The sequence below is a fragment of the Papio anubis genome, chromosome 4 (assembly GCF_008728515.1).
Source record: "Papio anubis isolate 15944 chromosome 4, Panubis1.0, whole genome shotgun sequence".
NCBI classification, from domain to species: domain Eukaryota; kingdom Metazoa; phylum Chordata; class Mammalia; order Primates; family Cercopithecidae; genus Papio; species Papio anubis.
Genome location: NC_044979.1, coordinates 62,060,320 through 62,077,201, shown reverse-complemented (window position 1 = coordinate 62,077,201; position 16,882 = coordinate 62,060,320). Strand labels below are relative to the sequence as shown.

The 16,882-nt window shown below is 34.8% G+C and overlaps 1 protein-coding gene across 7 annotated transcripts in view; it reads left to right on the top strand.

Annotated features, from left to right (window-relative positions):
* PCLO (piccolo presynaptic cytomatrix protein) overlaps positions 1 to 16,882 on the top strand; it is a 417,094-nt gene that overhangs the window by 13,129 nt on the left and 387,083 nt on the right. For all 7 annotated transcript variants that reach the window (XR_004183192.1, XM_031665281.1, XM_031665280.1 and 4 more), the window contains exon 3: positions 13,827 to 15,227. Coding sequence is in view for 6 of the 7 variants with exons in the window: in XM_031665281.1 (XP_031521141.1) it covers positions 13,827 to 15,227 (1,401 nt within the window). In the remaining variant the exon portion in view is untranslated. The remainder of the gene's footprint in view (positions 1 to 13,826; positions 15,228 to 16,882) is intronic.

Sequence of the window (16,882 nt, the reverse complement as noted above, 5' to 3'; positions counted from 1 at the left end):
CAATTGTCTACTCAGGAAACCTCAGAGAAACCCTAACTTGGAATCAAAAAATATAAAAAGCAGTAGTGAGATGTGGGTAGCAATCAAAGAATAAATTGCAGAACTGCAGTAGGAACAAAAGGACAATTGGTCTCTTAATCTTCACTGGGAAGACAAGATGTAGGAGGAACCCCTTCAGGCTAAAGCCAGAGATTAATCCACAAATGAAAGGCTGACCTGCCTGAGGAAAGGCCCCCATGAGAAAAATAGAACCTTCAAAAGGAAGAATAGAAGTGGAGGTGATGCTCCTCTTCCACAAAGGGGTATTGCAAAAAAGAAAACAAATAGAACATTACTCATCTGTGAGTCAAATGCTCTAAATTATTACCATCAGAGTAAAACCGTCCTTACTCAGATACCGACCCCCTGCCGTCCTGTTTTCTCTCATTCTAAGTAGAGAACAAATGGGGAAGCAGAACTGTCTACAAACAGACAAAAAACTGTTGATTACCTATGAGTGGATTAAAAGCCTAACTGGACATTTTTGCAATAACACCGCATGAATGACATACATGAACTGATAGAAACAATAACAAAAATAACAACCCCATAGGAAAAAGTTCATTCTTCAAATAATGTAAGAAAATTGTTACTATTCCTGAGAGATATGTAAGAAGGTATTTCCTTTATAGTTAACATACACAAATTTCAATGGACTGGCTGAGGGTAAACAAAAGGAACTCAATTAATGGTCTGAAAAATAAGGACCTAGAATTTTCCCAGATTATAGAGTTAAAAAACAAAAGAAAAAAAGTATTTACTTACTTAGCATCTACCATACTTCAGTCATGTTCTTGACTCTGGGAATACAAGAGTGAACAAAGTTGGCAAAATCCTTCCCTTATGGAGCGTGTATTCTAGTAAGAGTCACAAATAAATACAACATATGGTGAGACAGATGACAATGTGTTATGAAGAAAATTGAAGTAGGGGACGGTTGTAGTATGTTCCAAGAGAGGGATGGGGTTGGGTTGTAGGGTTCCCTCACTCCCTTCTATTGGGTGATTACAGTCTGAAATTGATGAGTTACTTGGCAATCTAGAATTTTTAATGGTGACTAAAATTCTAATCGGTGGCTGTAGTCCTAACTGAGGCTGTGGGTCAAGGGTGAGGGTACTAAGGAAGGAAAGGGTGTGAATGTACCCAAGAGTGTGGATAACTCTGAGATGTTTTCTTCACTCCTGCCTGTTGTAATGTGGATGTAGAGGAATGAGCATTTTAAGAAATCCACAGCATAAGGAGCTATTTCTATTCCTAAAAACAGGTAATAGTGTAATGTTGTCTTATGAAAAAATTCACCTTGGATAACAAGGTAAAAATATATTAGATTTTTAATTTATATATAAAAAATAAAATCAAAACCTACTATTTGATATTCTAATGGCAACCACAAGAAAAACTAAAAGCAAAAGTTAATATTGACTGATTCCTGAAAGTAAGATTTGGTAGTAGTGAGAGAGGATTTTACTTTTTATGTTATACATTTATGCACTATTTTTTTTATTTTTAAAATTCATGTTATAACTAAAATTAACACTGGTATAATTTAAAAACTCTAAATCATCAAATGCTTAAACAAGTATATGATATAAAGGGCTAAAGGACTTGATTCTTCGTTTTTACATCTTCAGCCTTGGTATTCTTCTTAGTGAAATGTCAAGAATTTTTCATTCCAAATAACAATGAGGATTTGAAATATTTTAAGCCTGTGATGCCAAGTTTGGTCAGTTTCTTTGTTCATTCTTTGCTTGTCACAGCCATGTACGCTTTAACTGGTCCTAATGTTTGCATGAAGCCAATAGAGAAAAATAAAGTACCTAGATTCTATGCATAAGGTTTTTGGAAAACAAAGTATTTTGGTTTTTTTGCAGTTCTCTGATAATCTCTATGGTATTGTTCATACTATTTAAAGTGAGAATATCCTAATTATAACAAAATGAATTTACCTTTATTTAAAGTAGTTTTCTAATGAAATTAAATATAATTCAATCATTTAAAAATATGTATTGTTTAATTATGTTTACAAACACTATATTTGTTTATCTCTCATCTTTGATGTGATCCAATTTGCATATTCCCTGGATTTATATTTTAATATACACCTAGGCATATACATTATATGTAATATTAATATTATATACATACATAAATTTAATCATTAGAACCAAAGCCTTTTTTTTTTTTTTTCTTTTACTTTCAGCTTTTAAATGACTAGATGTTTCAGGTATCTTTCTGGAGAGCCAACTTTCATAATGTCTAGTAAGCCTGTTGTTATGTATTATTAGCTTGGTAGGAACAGATGTTCTGCTGTGAAGGCAGGTACCCACCGTTAAGATCATTTATTGGGTCTAGGCACAGTGGCTCATGCCTGTAATCCCAGCACTTTGGGAGGCTGAGGTGGGTGGATCACCTGAGGTCAGGAGTTTGAGATCAGCCTGGACAACATGGTGAAACCCTGTCTCTGCTAAAAATACAAAAATGTAGCTGGGCATGGTGGTGGGTGCCTGTAATCCCAGCTACTCTAGAGTCAGAGTGAGGCAGGGGAATCACTTGAACCCGGGAGGTGGAGGTTGCAGTGAGCCTAGGTTGCGCCACTGCACTTCACCCTGGGCGATAAGAGTGAAATTCTCTCTCTCTCAAAAAAAAAAAAAAATATATATATATATTTATTGGATCAGTAAGCTGAATATAGTAATGGGGTAACTTGCTCATTGTTTATATTCCTTAAGAAAGCACACATATCTAACAGTTCCCTATTTCACATCTTTATAACTAAATTCTCTTGGTATCTTAATTTTAGTTTAGATACATGAGCTACATTTAGAAATGATTCAAATATATTATTACATTGAAGATAAAGAGGTAAATAATCTATTAGAAGTCTATACTAGTTATCCTTAAAGTAATAATAGTATGAAGTGCATCAGTAAGGTGTCAATCAATATGGGTTCTGGTCCTAGCTCTGCCTCTCACATATGTCCACTCTTAGTGACATGACTATGAATTCACTGAAAAGTACGTCTTGTTACCTTTGATAAGGAAGCAACATTTTCACTACAAACAATGTTTCTTGTCTTTATCTTATCTTACTTCAATAAGAAAGGAGTTTGGTCTCTTGTCACAGGGAAGAGAGATTGTAGTTAGAACACCGTGCATTTCAAACTGTGCACTAGGCACTTTATATGCATTTCATCATTTTATGCTCTTTTAATGAGGTGGTATCCACATTTTAAAGATGAGTAAAGAGATTAAGAAAATCAGAGTTCATATTATAGTATTTTGAAATCTGCCATGTTTCTTGATCAATTAATCATAAGATGGTGCTTTGGAAAACTGGAAAATATGAGATTTTAAACTTGGGCAACGTGGGTATGAATCCTACCTAGATCAGCTACTTATTTGTTGTGTGATTTGGTCAGGTGACTATTTTTTTTTAAGTGTTTAGTTTCATTATTTGTAATGCGAGAGTATTCATTAGCTAAAAATCACATTTGGCAATATAAGTGGAAGGGCTCTGAAATTAAAATTATAGGTAAACATTCATTTTTATTACTATTAGCACTATTACCACTACTGATAAAAATCTTTATAACATTCTAGTAGGCAGATAGGGATAGCACCATCATTATTGACTCCATTGGTAGATAAGAAAACTGAGTTTAAGAATTTAAATGACTTTTGCATAGTCACAGAATTACTTGGTAATGGATCCCATACAAGAAGTGAGATTTGCTGACCCAAAATTTGTTACCTTTTTATGGGAGATCACATTGTCCTTGATTGGATTATTTGATTCCATTATTTGATACCATTTTCTAAATTTCTGGGTTATGGCAAGTGTATGCATGTGTATATATTTACATATCCTTAAAGTTAAAAAGAAATTAACGTTCTTGGCAGGGATATTTTCAGAATACTTAGTTTAAAAAAATCGAGGTTTAAGAGTACTTGTTTTTTGCCTTCATACATACTTCTGTCCAAACCAGAGTCTTATATTGATTCATACTTCTTTGCTCTCTAAGAAAGCTGTGAACTCCTACTCTGAGCAGGCCACTCTGTTCAAAATTGAGACTAAAGATGATGAGGCCATAACTTTAACGGGCCACTGTCAGAAGTAGAATTCAGAGTCTAAAAAGAGAACCAAATGCTTAGCAATTTAAGATGGAATCTTGTTTGTAAAGGAGAATATGAAAAAGTACATATAGATGAGATCAGTTCTCACTTCAATATAAAGTAGTAAAGTACCTTTCCTATTCTTTCTTTCTCTCTAATAAAAAAAATCACTTGCAATACAATTTATAGAAATATGGCACTTCTCTTTGTTCAGCAAAGTAAGCATTACCAGTTGAATACTTAAAACAACTCTTATGAACAGATTTCTACTTATGCAACACAATTTAAAGAAATCAAGTAGCAGGCTTTGCTATGTGAACACGTGATTAGGGTTCTGTAATTGTACTTTTGGGGAAAATTTTTAATGTGTAGATCTTTTTAAATTTATTTAAAGTTTTTAACTTATTGACAGGATAGTTAATCTATCCTGTAAATGGCTTAAAGAAATAGACAGAAGGAAATAAATTACAACGAAAAATGTAGGTAAGATTTGTAAAACATTTTTGAAAATAATGTAATGCAGATTAATCATGTTAAAATTAGATTTTTCCTAAATATACTATTAAATGGTTATACATATATCTATGTAAAATTTTAATAATTGACAGTTGTAAGGAGTGTCTATTCACAGAGCTAAAATAAGCTAAAAGTTCCCTATGAACATTCTTTTTATAGAAGCCTTAATATATTTAAGGATTTCATATAGTTTTATCTTTTTTTTGAGATGGAGTTTCACTCTTGTTGTCCAGGCTGGAGTGCAATGGCGTGATCTCAGTTCTCTGCAACCTCTGCCTCCCAGGTTTAAGCGATTCTCCTGTCTCAGCCTCCTGAGTAGCTGGGATTACAGGCATGTGCCACCACACCTGGCTAATTTTGTATTTTTAGTAGAGACAGGGTTTCACCATGTTGATTAGGCTGATCTTGAACTCCTGACCCCTGGTGATCTGCCCCCCTTGGCCTCCCAAAGTGTGCAGATTACAGGCATGAGCCTCTGCACCCAGTGATTTCATATATTTTTAAAAATATGTTTATTTCCTTCTCAAGTCAACATGCAAGTAATTGGCTTAATTCTAGTGAGCATCTGATTTAAAGATATGCTGCTATCAGCATATAGAATGAGTTCACATTTAAACCTTTGATTCTTTTCCCCAATGTAATCTTTTGTTATTTCTAAATGAAATAATAAGAGGACAATGCAGTAAACTATTCAGATACTTACACAAACACTGTCTAATTGGAACCCTTGGATCACAGGCTGCAATATTTTGTGTTAGACCTAGGTGTGTGTTAATCAACTGAGGTGTAAAGGTTTGAATTCACCGCATGGGAGGCAGTTTAGAAGTGTTAATGCATAATGTATGTAAGTCCAGTTTACTGATTTGAGATCCTCCTCTCTTTGTGTAATTGTGATACAGTATGGATACACTTTCATATCTGTGTACTGTAATTATTTTATAAATTGTGCTTTGGTGAAAGTGTCATTTTTTTTTTTTTTTTTTTTTTTTTTTTTTTGCTGGGGGGAGAGCAATCCTGACAAACATATTAAAATATGCTTTTATCACTTGATCCTATTTGTAATGATTTAGAAATGTTATTGCTAGCATTCAGTTAGCATCATTATGGTGAAAAGAGGGCGTATTTAGTTTATGTTTTACAAAGTTTGTTTATGGCTACTGAATTACATAGCAGAAATTGTAATCCATGCAATTTCAGAGAGGAGATATCCATTCAATTTCTAGATGTATTATTTTAAAGAAAATTGTTTTATTAAGTTGCTGAGTATGCCGTCACAGTTCTGAGGAATGCTATTGTCTAGTTTTTAACCAAAATAAGTTATGCATGAATATGAATAGCTAAAGATGTCGACTACAGTGAGTGAGTCATCTGAATCCAAACTGCTGTTGGGGACTAAGTGCCTCTGTGGGGAAGCTCAGGTGGCTTGAGCAGTCCTTGAGTCGCAGAAAACATAATCTGTTATCAAGCCTTATCTCAATTTCATCTTCCTAATACTGATTTTTAAAACCTTTAGTCTGGTTGTATTATGTATTTTTGGTATTCAAAGTAATTGAAGGTCTTCAATAAGTATTTTAAAATAATATGATGAGAAATAGGAGAAAAGCCTTTTGCAGAGTTTGCCATTAAATAATATCTAAAAATTATTTGGTATCCAACATAGAGGTAAGAGTAAGCATAAGTGTTTGCTCTTTTTTTTTCTTTTTCTTTTTTTTTTTTTTTTTGAGATGGAGTCTTGCTATGTCTCCCAGGCTGGACTGCAGTGGCATGATCTCAACTCACTGCAACCTCTGTCTCCCGGGTTCAAGCAATTCTGCTGCCTCAGCCTCCCCAGTAGCTGGGATTACAGACACATGCCAGCATGCTGGGCTAATTTTTGTATTTTTAGTAGAGACAGGGTTTCGCCATGTTGGCCAGGCTGGTTTTGGACTCCTGACTTCAGGTGATCCGCCCGCCTTGGCCTCCCAAAGTCCTGGGATTACAGATGTGAGCCACCATGCCCTACCATGTTTGCATCTTTTAAAAGTTTATATGAGGAGACAAGAGGAAACAATTGGAAAATACTGTAAACCACTACATACTTGAATTTAAATGCTGTGGTTCAGGGTATAATGGTACTGTGATAGTTGAAAAACAGCAGATGTTCATTGATGATGGAATAATACATGACAAAAGAGGAAATTCAATGTGGATTGTAAAAGATGGATAGCATTTACGTAAATGTGAGAGGAGCCCAAAGTTGACTGGGAATCATGACTCAGGTAAGAGAGGATGGGAATACTGCTTTGATGGAGTAAATAGTCCATTTAGATGTTATGGTTTGCAGAAAAGTTTAGTTGTGATGAGTTTAAAAGTAAGAGCCCAACAGGTTCCATTGTACAAAGACAGGAAAAGAGCACGATTGAAGAAAATGTATTTAACAGCTGATGTGAACAGTACGAAAAGGAGCAAATATAAATTCCTAACATTGTGTTTGTTCTTTTGATGTTTCATTATTCCAAGTACTATTGCTATGTAATTGAGCAGAGATCATATTATGAATATTATGTAGATGTGTTTAAATTTTCCAGTTAGAGTTACATAGAAGAGAGGATGTTAGTCATTATGCTTTCTGGAATTGTGTATGTGTGTGGCAGGGGGAAAGGGCTTCCATTCTGTTTTGAATCTTAATAAATTAATAATAATTCTAAGCAGGAATATGCTTTAGTTCTGAAACCCCCAAATCTATCAATTCACTTCATCGCTTAGATGTATCAAGTTGATTATTTTGAGTCATTATTGAAGATACACTCTTAAAAATCAGAATATAATTTTTTGGTAATCAATAACTTTGATACTTTATTTTCAAAGTGACACCATTAATTGATACTCTTTACGTGAAGTTCACAATTAAACCTTCAAGTAGTACTTCTTGAAAAATATAAATAGGGTGCTTATGATTATGTATCAAAGGCTTTAGCCAATGAACTTGTATTACTATATTTGACATCTCTCATACATAACGAAACCTTAACAAAATATAACTGCAGGAATTGAATTAAGCAGACAGGTGTGTTGGAATTATATGCAGATCCACATTAGAATACACGGTGGCCTCAGAATAAGCAGAAATCCTGTCTGATCATCTTCTTACCCCCATTTATATAGCATATTAAATCAGAAGACTAAAGGAACAAATACTTTTATGCCTTTCTTTTGTTTCTTTCCATAGAGATAATTGAGTTTAAATAGCTCATTAAACAGTTGTATCTTCACACCTTGAATTTCATTTGCGCACCTTCTGTAAGTAAGGCTATAGGTAGGGAAAGCAAAGATGGCTATTTTTCCTTATTTGTCATACAAAATCTAGAATGTAGGAAAAGTTCAGGCTTGACAGATCTATCTAAGACAGTTGGATTCTTTCCTTTTAATGTTTGCACATTGAAGTAAGAGTCATTTCAGGACACATTGATATGGTTGTAGGCTCTCCTGGTAGAGTTTATTCCATTTCTTCTACTATTTGTCAAATGGATGTGGATGGTAGTATAATGTTGGAGAGGCAGTGCCACTTTTGACAGGGCACTTGGGAAGTTGTTTAGGAAATCTTTGTGGAAGCCATCTTCTGTGAATCAGGCATAGCTGCAGAGATTGTCTGTCTGACTTCTCCATCTTCTGTGAATCAGGCATAGCTGCAGAGATTGTCTGACTGACTTCTCCATCTTCTGTGAATCAGGCATGGGGAGGAAGTGATAAGGACTAAAATCATCTAAGGTTTTCATTTATGGCTCTAGAAGATGAAAACCCAATCACGCAGAACGAAGGGACCAAGTGTATTATAGGTACTATGTGTAACTGGCAGAAAGTATCTGTGGCAGGTATGTCTCTACTCAGTATTGGAGATAAAGGTTTAATTTTGGAAGTGAAACAAAACAGTGATTATCTCCAGGCAGGAAAAATATTTATGGCTAGCAGATGTTGTAATTATGAGAGACTCTTCAATCTGAATCAAAATGAGAATAGGTTTTCAGTGGCCTAAGGTACAAAGTAGGGTTCTATGGAGAATGGCATGCATCTTGAGAATGCTGTACAGGTTGGCTGAACAGTGGGAGATTCACAGTAAACACAGAGTGCAGTTAAACATTTTAAATTAATTTGTTTAATTCAAACCAGTTCAAAAAATGTTTATGAACATAACTGATGCTTAAAGTGTCATTTATACACTGGAGATTAATAGAAAGACTACTATGAGTAAGTCTTTACAGTTTGTTGTTTTGAGTCTTTGGGGAGATACAGCCTTGAAAATTACAGAATTACATAAATACTACCATAAGAACACCAACAGAATTATATACGTTAAATTTCTTGTAAAAATTTTTACTTTTCATTGAGGCATTGAGGTTAGAAGGGGTGTGATCGTATTAAACAGGCTTAATGTGAAGTGTTTGAGGAATAATAATGGCCAAATGAGAGACAGTGGCTTTGGAAATGTGAGAGAACCTTTCACAAGCAATCCAGACCCACTTCGGAATAAATTGGAATGTGGTAAAAATATTGTGAGATTTTGAACTTGGATAACTGAGAAAGCAGTGGGAGTGTTACTATCCATTGTTCACCCTAAGTGCACTGTGAAAGACCTGACTGACATCAAAGATGGTTTGTGATGTTAATGCTGGGGCTGGTTATGGACTTTTTCATTTGGTCAATATATAGGAAAGATCCTTTGCTTTTTTCTTTTTGTCAGTTGAATCAGGGGCTTGCAAATGCGCTGTTTTCAGTATAAGATTGTTAAGTGCTGAAATACAAATCGTTTCTACCTTCAACAGATTTGGCCAGTATAATTAAATAAAAAGAAGGTGCTTTCTAAAAAATCCTAAGAGGATAAAAGCTTTTTATGTTGTGCTAGCCATAGATAATGATTTCAACCTGTATTATAGCAATGAGGGGCAAAAACTGATGGATCAAATATCTTTTCTGTGTTGTTTCTCAAAGTTAAAATAAATGTGGTCATTTAAAGGACAAAAGATGAGGGGGTGGAGTCTGTTCAAGCCAAGGGTATATTAGGAGAGAAGCAGAATTCTCTCCCTGTGAAGGGACAGTGACTCCTATTTTCCACCTTCTTTTACTAACTCTCCTAACTCTGCTTAGGTAGAGATATATCCATGTACATTTATAAACCACAGAGAATCATTTGATTTTGGAATAAAGATAGTATAAAATGTGTCCCAGTGTTGATATACATCATACATTAAATATGTCTGGTAGTGTTCTAATTTTATAGTTGTCCAAAGATAATGTTAGGGCCTACTGGCTATGTATGAAGCTTCAATGTTCAGATTGCAAAGAAACTTAGAATTTTACCAATCAAACCAAATACATCCCAAGAAATTTTTCAGAGGAAAAAAAGAGAAACTAGCAGCAAAGAATCACCACAGTATCATCAGATTTTTTTTTTATATGTAGAATATTTATTCAGTTCTTTTTTCGAGTACATCTTCTCTTCATTCATTGTACTTTATTTTTTGTGCAGGTTTAAATTTATTTCTTGTATGTGTTTAGTGATGCTTAAAATTTTTATTTAATCAAGTCTATCAGAAAATTCTGTTAGAAAATATGATGAAGCTTTAATTCTGCCATCTGTATAGTCCACTGACTATTATCTAAAGATAATTGTTTTCTCTTTTTAAAGCAATTTGAATTGGGATCTTATGTCATAATTTTTTAATCTCTTTTTTTTATTATACTTTACGTTCTGGGATACATGTGCAGAACGTGCAGGTGTGTTACATAGGCATACACGTGCCATGGTGGTTTGCTGAACCCACCAACCCATCATCTACATTAGGTATTTCTCCTAATGCTGTCACCCCCTGTCTCCCCACCCCCCAGCAAGCCCTGGTGTGTGATGTTCTCCTCCCTGTGTCCATGTGTTCTCATTGTTCAAATCCCACTTATGATATCTGCCATAACCTTGAAATTGTCGTATGCATTCACTTGTTTGGTTGTTATATCGCCTTCATCAGGACAGGGATATTTGCTGCTTTTTTTGTTTGTGTGTTTTCTTTTTGAGACAGTCTCGCTCTGTCACCCAGGATGGAGTGCACCTCGGCTCAATGCAACCTCCGCCTCCCAGGTTTAAGCAACTCTCCTGTTTCACCCTCCTGAATGGCTGGGACTGCAGGCATGCACCACCACGCCTGGCTAATTTTTGTATTTTTAGTAGAGACAATGTTTCACCATGTTGGCCAGGCTGGTCTCAAACTCCTGACTTCAGGGGATCTGCCCACCTTGGCCTTCCAAAGTGCTGGGATTATAGGCCTGAGCCACAGCACCCGGCCTGATTTTTGCACCTTTTATTCAGTGGTATTTGCCTTGTAGAAGGTGCTCAATACATATTTGAATAAAAGAATAAGTATTGTTTATTTTGAAACTACTTTGGTTATGACACTTGTTAAAAAGCATAAAAGCAATTAATGTTAATGAAAATTACTAATCCTGGAAATTTATAAATTAAACTAGTTAATATGGATACAGATCTTGCATGTAATAGGTATTTTATAGAAAAATATCAGTGACTATACATGTAAGAATTATGCCTTTAATTATATTTTTCTTATTTTGTCTGGCTGCATGATTATGAGGTGATCATGTGAGGCTATGGAAGAAAATTAATGAGAAAAACACAGTAGAACAGCAGAGTTGACATTGATAATAGGGGATATGGGTGAGTGGGTAGATGCATATTTATAGACATATTTCCTTCCATGAAAGAAAATGGAGTGAAATTGTTCTTACATTTTTGCCTGCCTTTTGTCATGGTACTTGCAGAAGTAGCAATTGTTTGATTGTTTTGGGACTTAAAATATTTATATGTATAAAAAGCTATTTATTTTGTGAAATGCTTCAAACATATAGAAAGGTTAAGACAATATAGTGAGTACAGAGGTGTATAATACCCATATTGAAAACAAATATAATGAATATCCATGGCTGGCACGGTGGCTTACACCTGTAATCCCAGCACTTTGGGAGGCCGAATCGGGCAGATCACGAGGTCAGGAGATAGAGACCATCCTGGCTAACACGGTGAAAACCTGTTTCTACTAAAAAATACCAAAAATCAGCCAGGCGTGGTGGCGGGCGCCTGTAGTCCCAGCAATCCGGGAGGCTGAGGCAGGAGAATGGCGTGAACCCGGGAGGCGGAGCTTGCAGGGAGCCGAGATTAAGCCACTGCACTCCAGCGTGGGTGACAGAGCGAGACTGTGTCCCTAAATAAATAAATAAATAAATAAATTGAATGAACGAATGAATATCCATATACCTACCACCCATATTTAACAATATCATAATTTTACTTTTTGATTCAGATTTTAAAACAGAAGTATAACATTTCAGTTCAAATTGAAAATCTCATTTAACCTTCTCCAAACATAAGTTTACTTTCCATGAGAATGCAAAATAAGCCTTGTGATACTGGTATATGAGTTTAAATAATTTCAAAGAAGTTTTAAAATGTCTAGGAATGATTAATTCAATTTTTTTTTCAAAAAGAAATTGTTTGAAAATAGAAAATGTACTGTTTGCCAGCTGAACACTTTGCAGTTTTGTACTGTGGGAAATTTGGTGCCTGTGCTCTTTATATTTATATATATTTTTCATTGTGCAGCATTCTGTACAAAGAATTTCAGTGCCAAATTATTTACATTGGTTACATTGGGTGGAGAAAGTTGGATCATGGTATAATTATATATTCTAAATTATTTTGGTAATATTTAAAATAGTTATAAGGAAACATTATTTTAGAATAATAAAAAAGGTAAATGTTAAACATAGGTACTTTTAAATTATCTTCTAAAATATAGTATTAAACACAACACCTTTTCACAATAGATGCAATACAAAAAAAGCATTTGCATATTGTGTATATGTATATGTATATGTCATATATATACAAATCTCTGCCATTCACATGCCTACACGTACATGTATATATCACCAGTCAAATATGTACATTCCTTACTCATATTGCTTTTTCAAGTATCTTCACAAAATTTCTAAGGAAACCATGTTTCCTCTATTAAATCATGCTATTTGTGATCATTTGAGGGCGTGCTATTATTTTTTATTTACTTTGTTAATAGAGAATATCCTATTTCTAACTCAGCATGGTTAACAATTTGTATTTTAAAATATTTGAATTTCACGTTGGAGGGGGGAGTAATGCTTTGCCAATTTTAAAAATTAGCAATATGTTCATAATTTAGCAATCTTACTCTGGGCTGTATATCTTAAAATTGATTATGAGCCATCAATAGAGGAAATAACTCTCATAACTGATTTATGGTATCTAACATGTTTTATTCCCAGAAATAGTAAACCATGTATAATCTAAGAAAAAACAAGTTTTGTGAAAGCTTGTTAAGAAAAAAAACATAAAACTTGCTTTTTCTTAAAATTGTACATGGTTTTCTATTTCTGGGAATAATAAAAATTTAAGTAAATCAAAGGCAAAGAATAACAGAATTACTATTAGAAGAAACACAAAACTATATTTTGATTTTTACTTTATTCCTTAAAATATAGGGTACTTTAGCCCCTGAGGAGATATATATATACACATACACACGCACATACACATATACATATATATACATATAGGTATATATGTATATATTAAATATAAATTTTATATATGTATATGAATATATATATAAATTTTATATATATATAATTTTTTTTTGAGACAGAGTCTCACTCTGTCTCCCAGGTTGGAGTGCAACGGCATGATCTCGGCTCACTGCAAGCTCAGCCTCGTAGGTTCAAGCGATTTTTTTGCCTCGGCCTCCTGAGTACCTGGGATTACAGGCGCACACCACCATGCCCAGCTAATTTTTGTATTTTTAGTAGAGGCGGGGTTTCACCATGTTGGTCAGCCTTGTCTCAAACTCCTGACCTCGTGATCCGCTCACCTCAGCCTCCCAATGTGCTGGGATTACAGATGTGAGCCACTACGCCTGGCCCACTAATTATATTTTAATAACAATTTATTAAAATAATTTTCTCTGCATTTTCTGCTTTGAATGATGAGAGACATCGTTTCAAATGGCAGTACGCATGTTTTGAAAACATTTTTGTGTTTTTACAGTATTATTGTCTTGGTGACCATTGTTTTATTTTATTTGTAGGTAAAAGAGTGGCTCTGTTTGAACTGTCAAATGAAAAGAGCTCTAGGTGGGGATCTGGCTCCAGTTCCATCGTCACCCCAGCCCAAACCGAAGGCTGCACCTGTTACCGCTACATCAGCAGTGAGCAAATCATCCCCACAGCCACAGCAGACTTCCCCAAAGAAGGATGCTGCACCAAAACAGGATCTCTCCAAGGTACCTGAGCCTAAAAAGCCACCACTAGTGAAACAACCAACCCTCCATGGCTCTCCTTCAGCCAAGGCCAAGCAGCCTCCTGAGGCAGATTCTTCATCTAAGCCAGCCCCTCCCAAAGAACCTTCTGTCCCATCTGAGCAGGACAAGGCCCCTGTTGCTGATGATAAACCAAAGCAGCCCAAGATGGTAAAGCCAACCACAGACTTTGTATCTTCATCATCAGCAACAACACCTGATATTCCAAGCTCCAAAGTACAGTCACAAGCTGAAGAGAAAACAACCCCTCCTCTAAAAACAGACTCTGCCAAACCCTCACAGAGTTTTCCACCAACAGGGGAAAAAGTCACCTCATTTGATTCTAAAGCCATACCTCGACCTGCATCAGATTCAAAAATTATTTCACATCCTGGTCCTAGTTCAGAGAGCAAAGGTCAAAAACAAGTTGACCCCGTACAAAAGAAGGAAGAGCCCAAGAAAGCACAAACCAAAATGAGTCCTAAACCAGATGCCAAGCCAATGCCAAAAGGGTCACCAACACCCCCTGGCCCACGACCTACTGCTGGCCAAACTGTCGCCACACCTCAACAGCCCCCAAAGCCTCAGGAGCAGTCAAGACGTTTCAGTCTGAATCTGGGAAGTATTACTGATGCCCCCAAATCACAGCCTACAACTCCTCAAGAGACCGTGACTGGGAAACTCTTTGGGTTTGGAGCATCAATCTTCAGCCAGGCATCAAATTTAATTTCCACTGCAGGTCAACCTGGACCTCATTCACAAAGTGGACCAGGGGCCCCAACGAAACAAGCCCCTGCCCCTTCACAGCCACCTGCTTCACAAGGGCCACCCAAATCCACAGGTCAAGCACCACCAGCACCTGCAAAAATTATACCTGTGAAAAAGGAAACAAAAGCCCCAGCAGCTGAAAAATTAGAGCCCAAAGCTGAACAAGCTCCAACAGTAAAAAGAACAGAAACAGAAAAAAAGCCACCACTTATGAAGGATAGCAAATCTTTAACAGCTGAGCCTCAAAAGGCTGTCCTTCCCACAAAACTGGAGAGATCTCCCAAACCACAATCAACCTGTCCTGTCTGCAAAACTGAACTCAACATAGGTTCTAAGGATGCTCCTAACTTCAATACTTGCACTGAATGCAAGAATCAAGTGTGTAATCTCTGTGGATTTAACCCTACACCACATCTGACTGAGGTAAGTAATATGTGTATATATATATTACATATGCAGGTGAGTCTATGGGTTTATTTTGAAATGTTTGGGTGGCCAAATATCTGAGCAAAAAATACATTTCTAGTGAATAAAATAAATTGATAATCTTAGAAGTTTCAATTACTTATTACCAGCTTACCTTCTTACTAAGAGTTCATGTTATTTGTACTTTCCTGGGTTAATGTACCGCAAGTAAGAAGATGAAATAAGCTAAGTTAAATGAACATCTTAATTATTAAATTAATATAACAGTGATCCAATCATTCATGAAATAAAGAAAAACAAATAGCTTTTGAGGACTATTTGGTTTTCACATGTAAACTCCAAATAAAAGGTTTTAATGTTTTATTCCCATCTCTAATCCTTGTGATCTCTGTAATACATTAATAAAAGAAGTTTGTTTGGTTGAACAGGCATAAACACCATAAAATCTATTATGTTAAGAACAGTTAAAAACTGTTAAGAACTTTGTGTAAGTTAAAAATTTTGCCCAGTAGAAAATAGTGGTTCAAATATATTATATCTAGGCTTTTTATAATTCTGTTTGAAATATTATTTGGCATCCATATGAGATGGCACTTTACTAGGAGCTGTGGAAAGAAAGAAAGGTATATGGATTTCTATAACTAACATGAACGGTTTTTTTAATGGAATGATAAGAATACTTTTTCTGCAATGTAAATGACTAAAAGGCAGATGATGAATTTCTAATATAGTTATAAAAGAATGAATCTATTAACATTAATAGCATGTTAAGGCTATTAGAATATTTAAATCATGGGAGACTAGGGGGTTAAACAATTACTGCTGTCTTAAATAAGTAACAACAATGTTTTAATAAACAGTCTGGGAATTAATCTAAATAATTTTTCCAAGCTTTTATACAAACCAAAAATACATAATAATTTCACTCCACTGTCCTTGGTTTTGTTATTCATTATGATGAAAAAACTGAATAGATTTTAGCATTTATATAAAATAAGCTTTAGAGTTTATTTGTTTTTGGTGGTGTTCTTGAGTTAATTTTTTTTTTTAAATAAACCATAGAAAAATTTCATTTTACTTTGAAAAGACGTTTGTTCGCTTTGATCTAATTAACACTGTATGAAAATGTTGTTGCTACAAGTTTAAGCAGATTTTTTTCCTCTTTAGCTATGACGAATAATTTTAACTGACAGTCATCTTAAAGGGACATACATTTTGGTTTCTCTCAGCACTTCATGAGTGGTAACAACTATCATTATTAGTTACAGTGTTTTGGATTCAATGTAAAAGCAAAACCAAAAACAAATCTTAAAAGAAAACACTTTTAGAAGAGAAGTTTTTGGTTGTCAATTCATGAGAGAAAATTTTCACCAATACAATTGTATTTATTTTATATATTAAACAAAATTGTACCTTTTGGATGAGGATCCCTATGATATCAACACAATGAAGTTATAAAGCAAACTGCATTTCTAAAAACAAAAGTATACTTTTTGCATTTCAAGTATATTTTTACACACTTAAAAATGGGTGTGTAGTATAAGTTGAGCACTATAACTTAAAATTTTAAGTTTTATGTGTATGGATATGCATAGATACATATGTATGTGTACATTTGAATTATAGAAATTATTTATTTCTCTCAATATTAG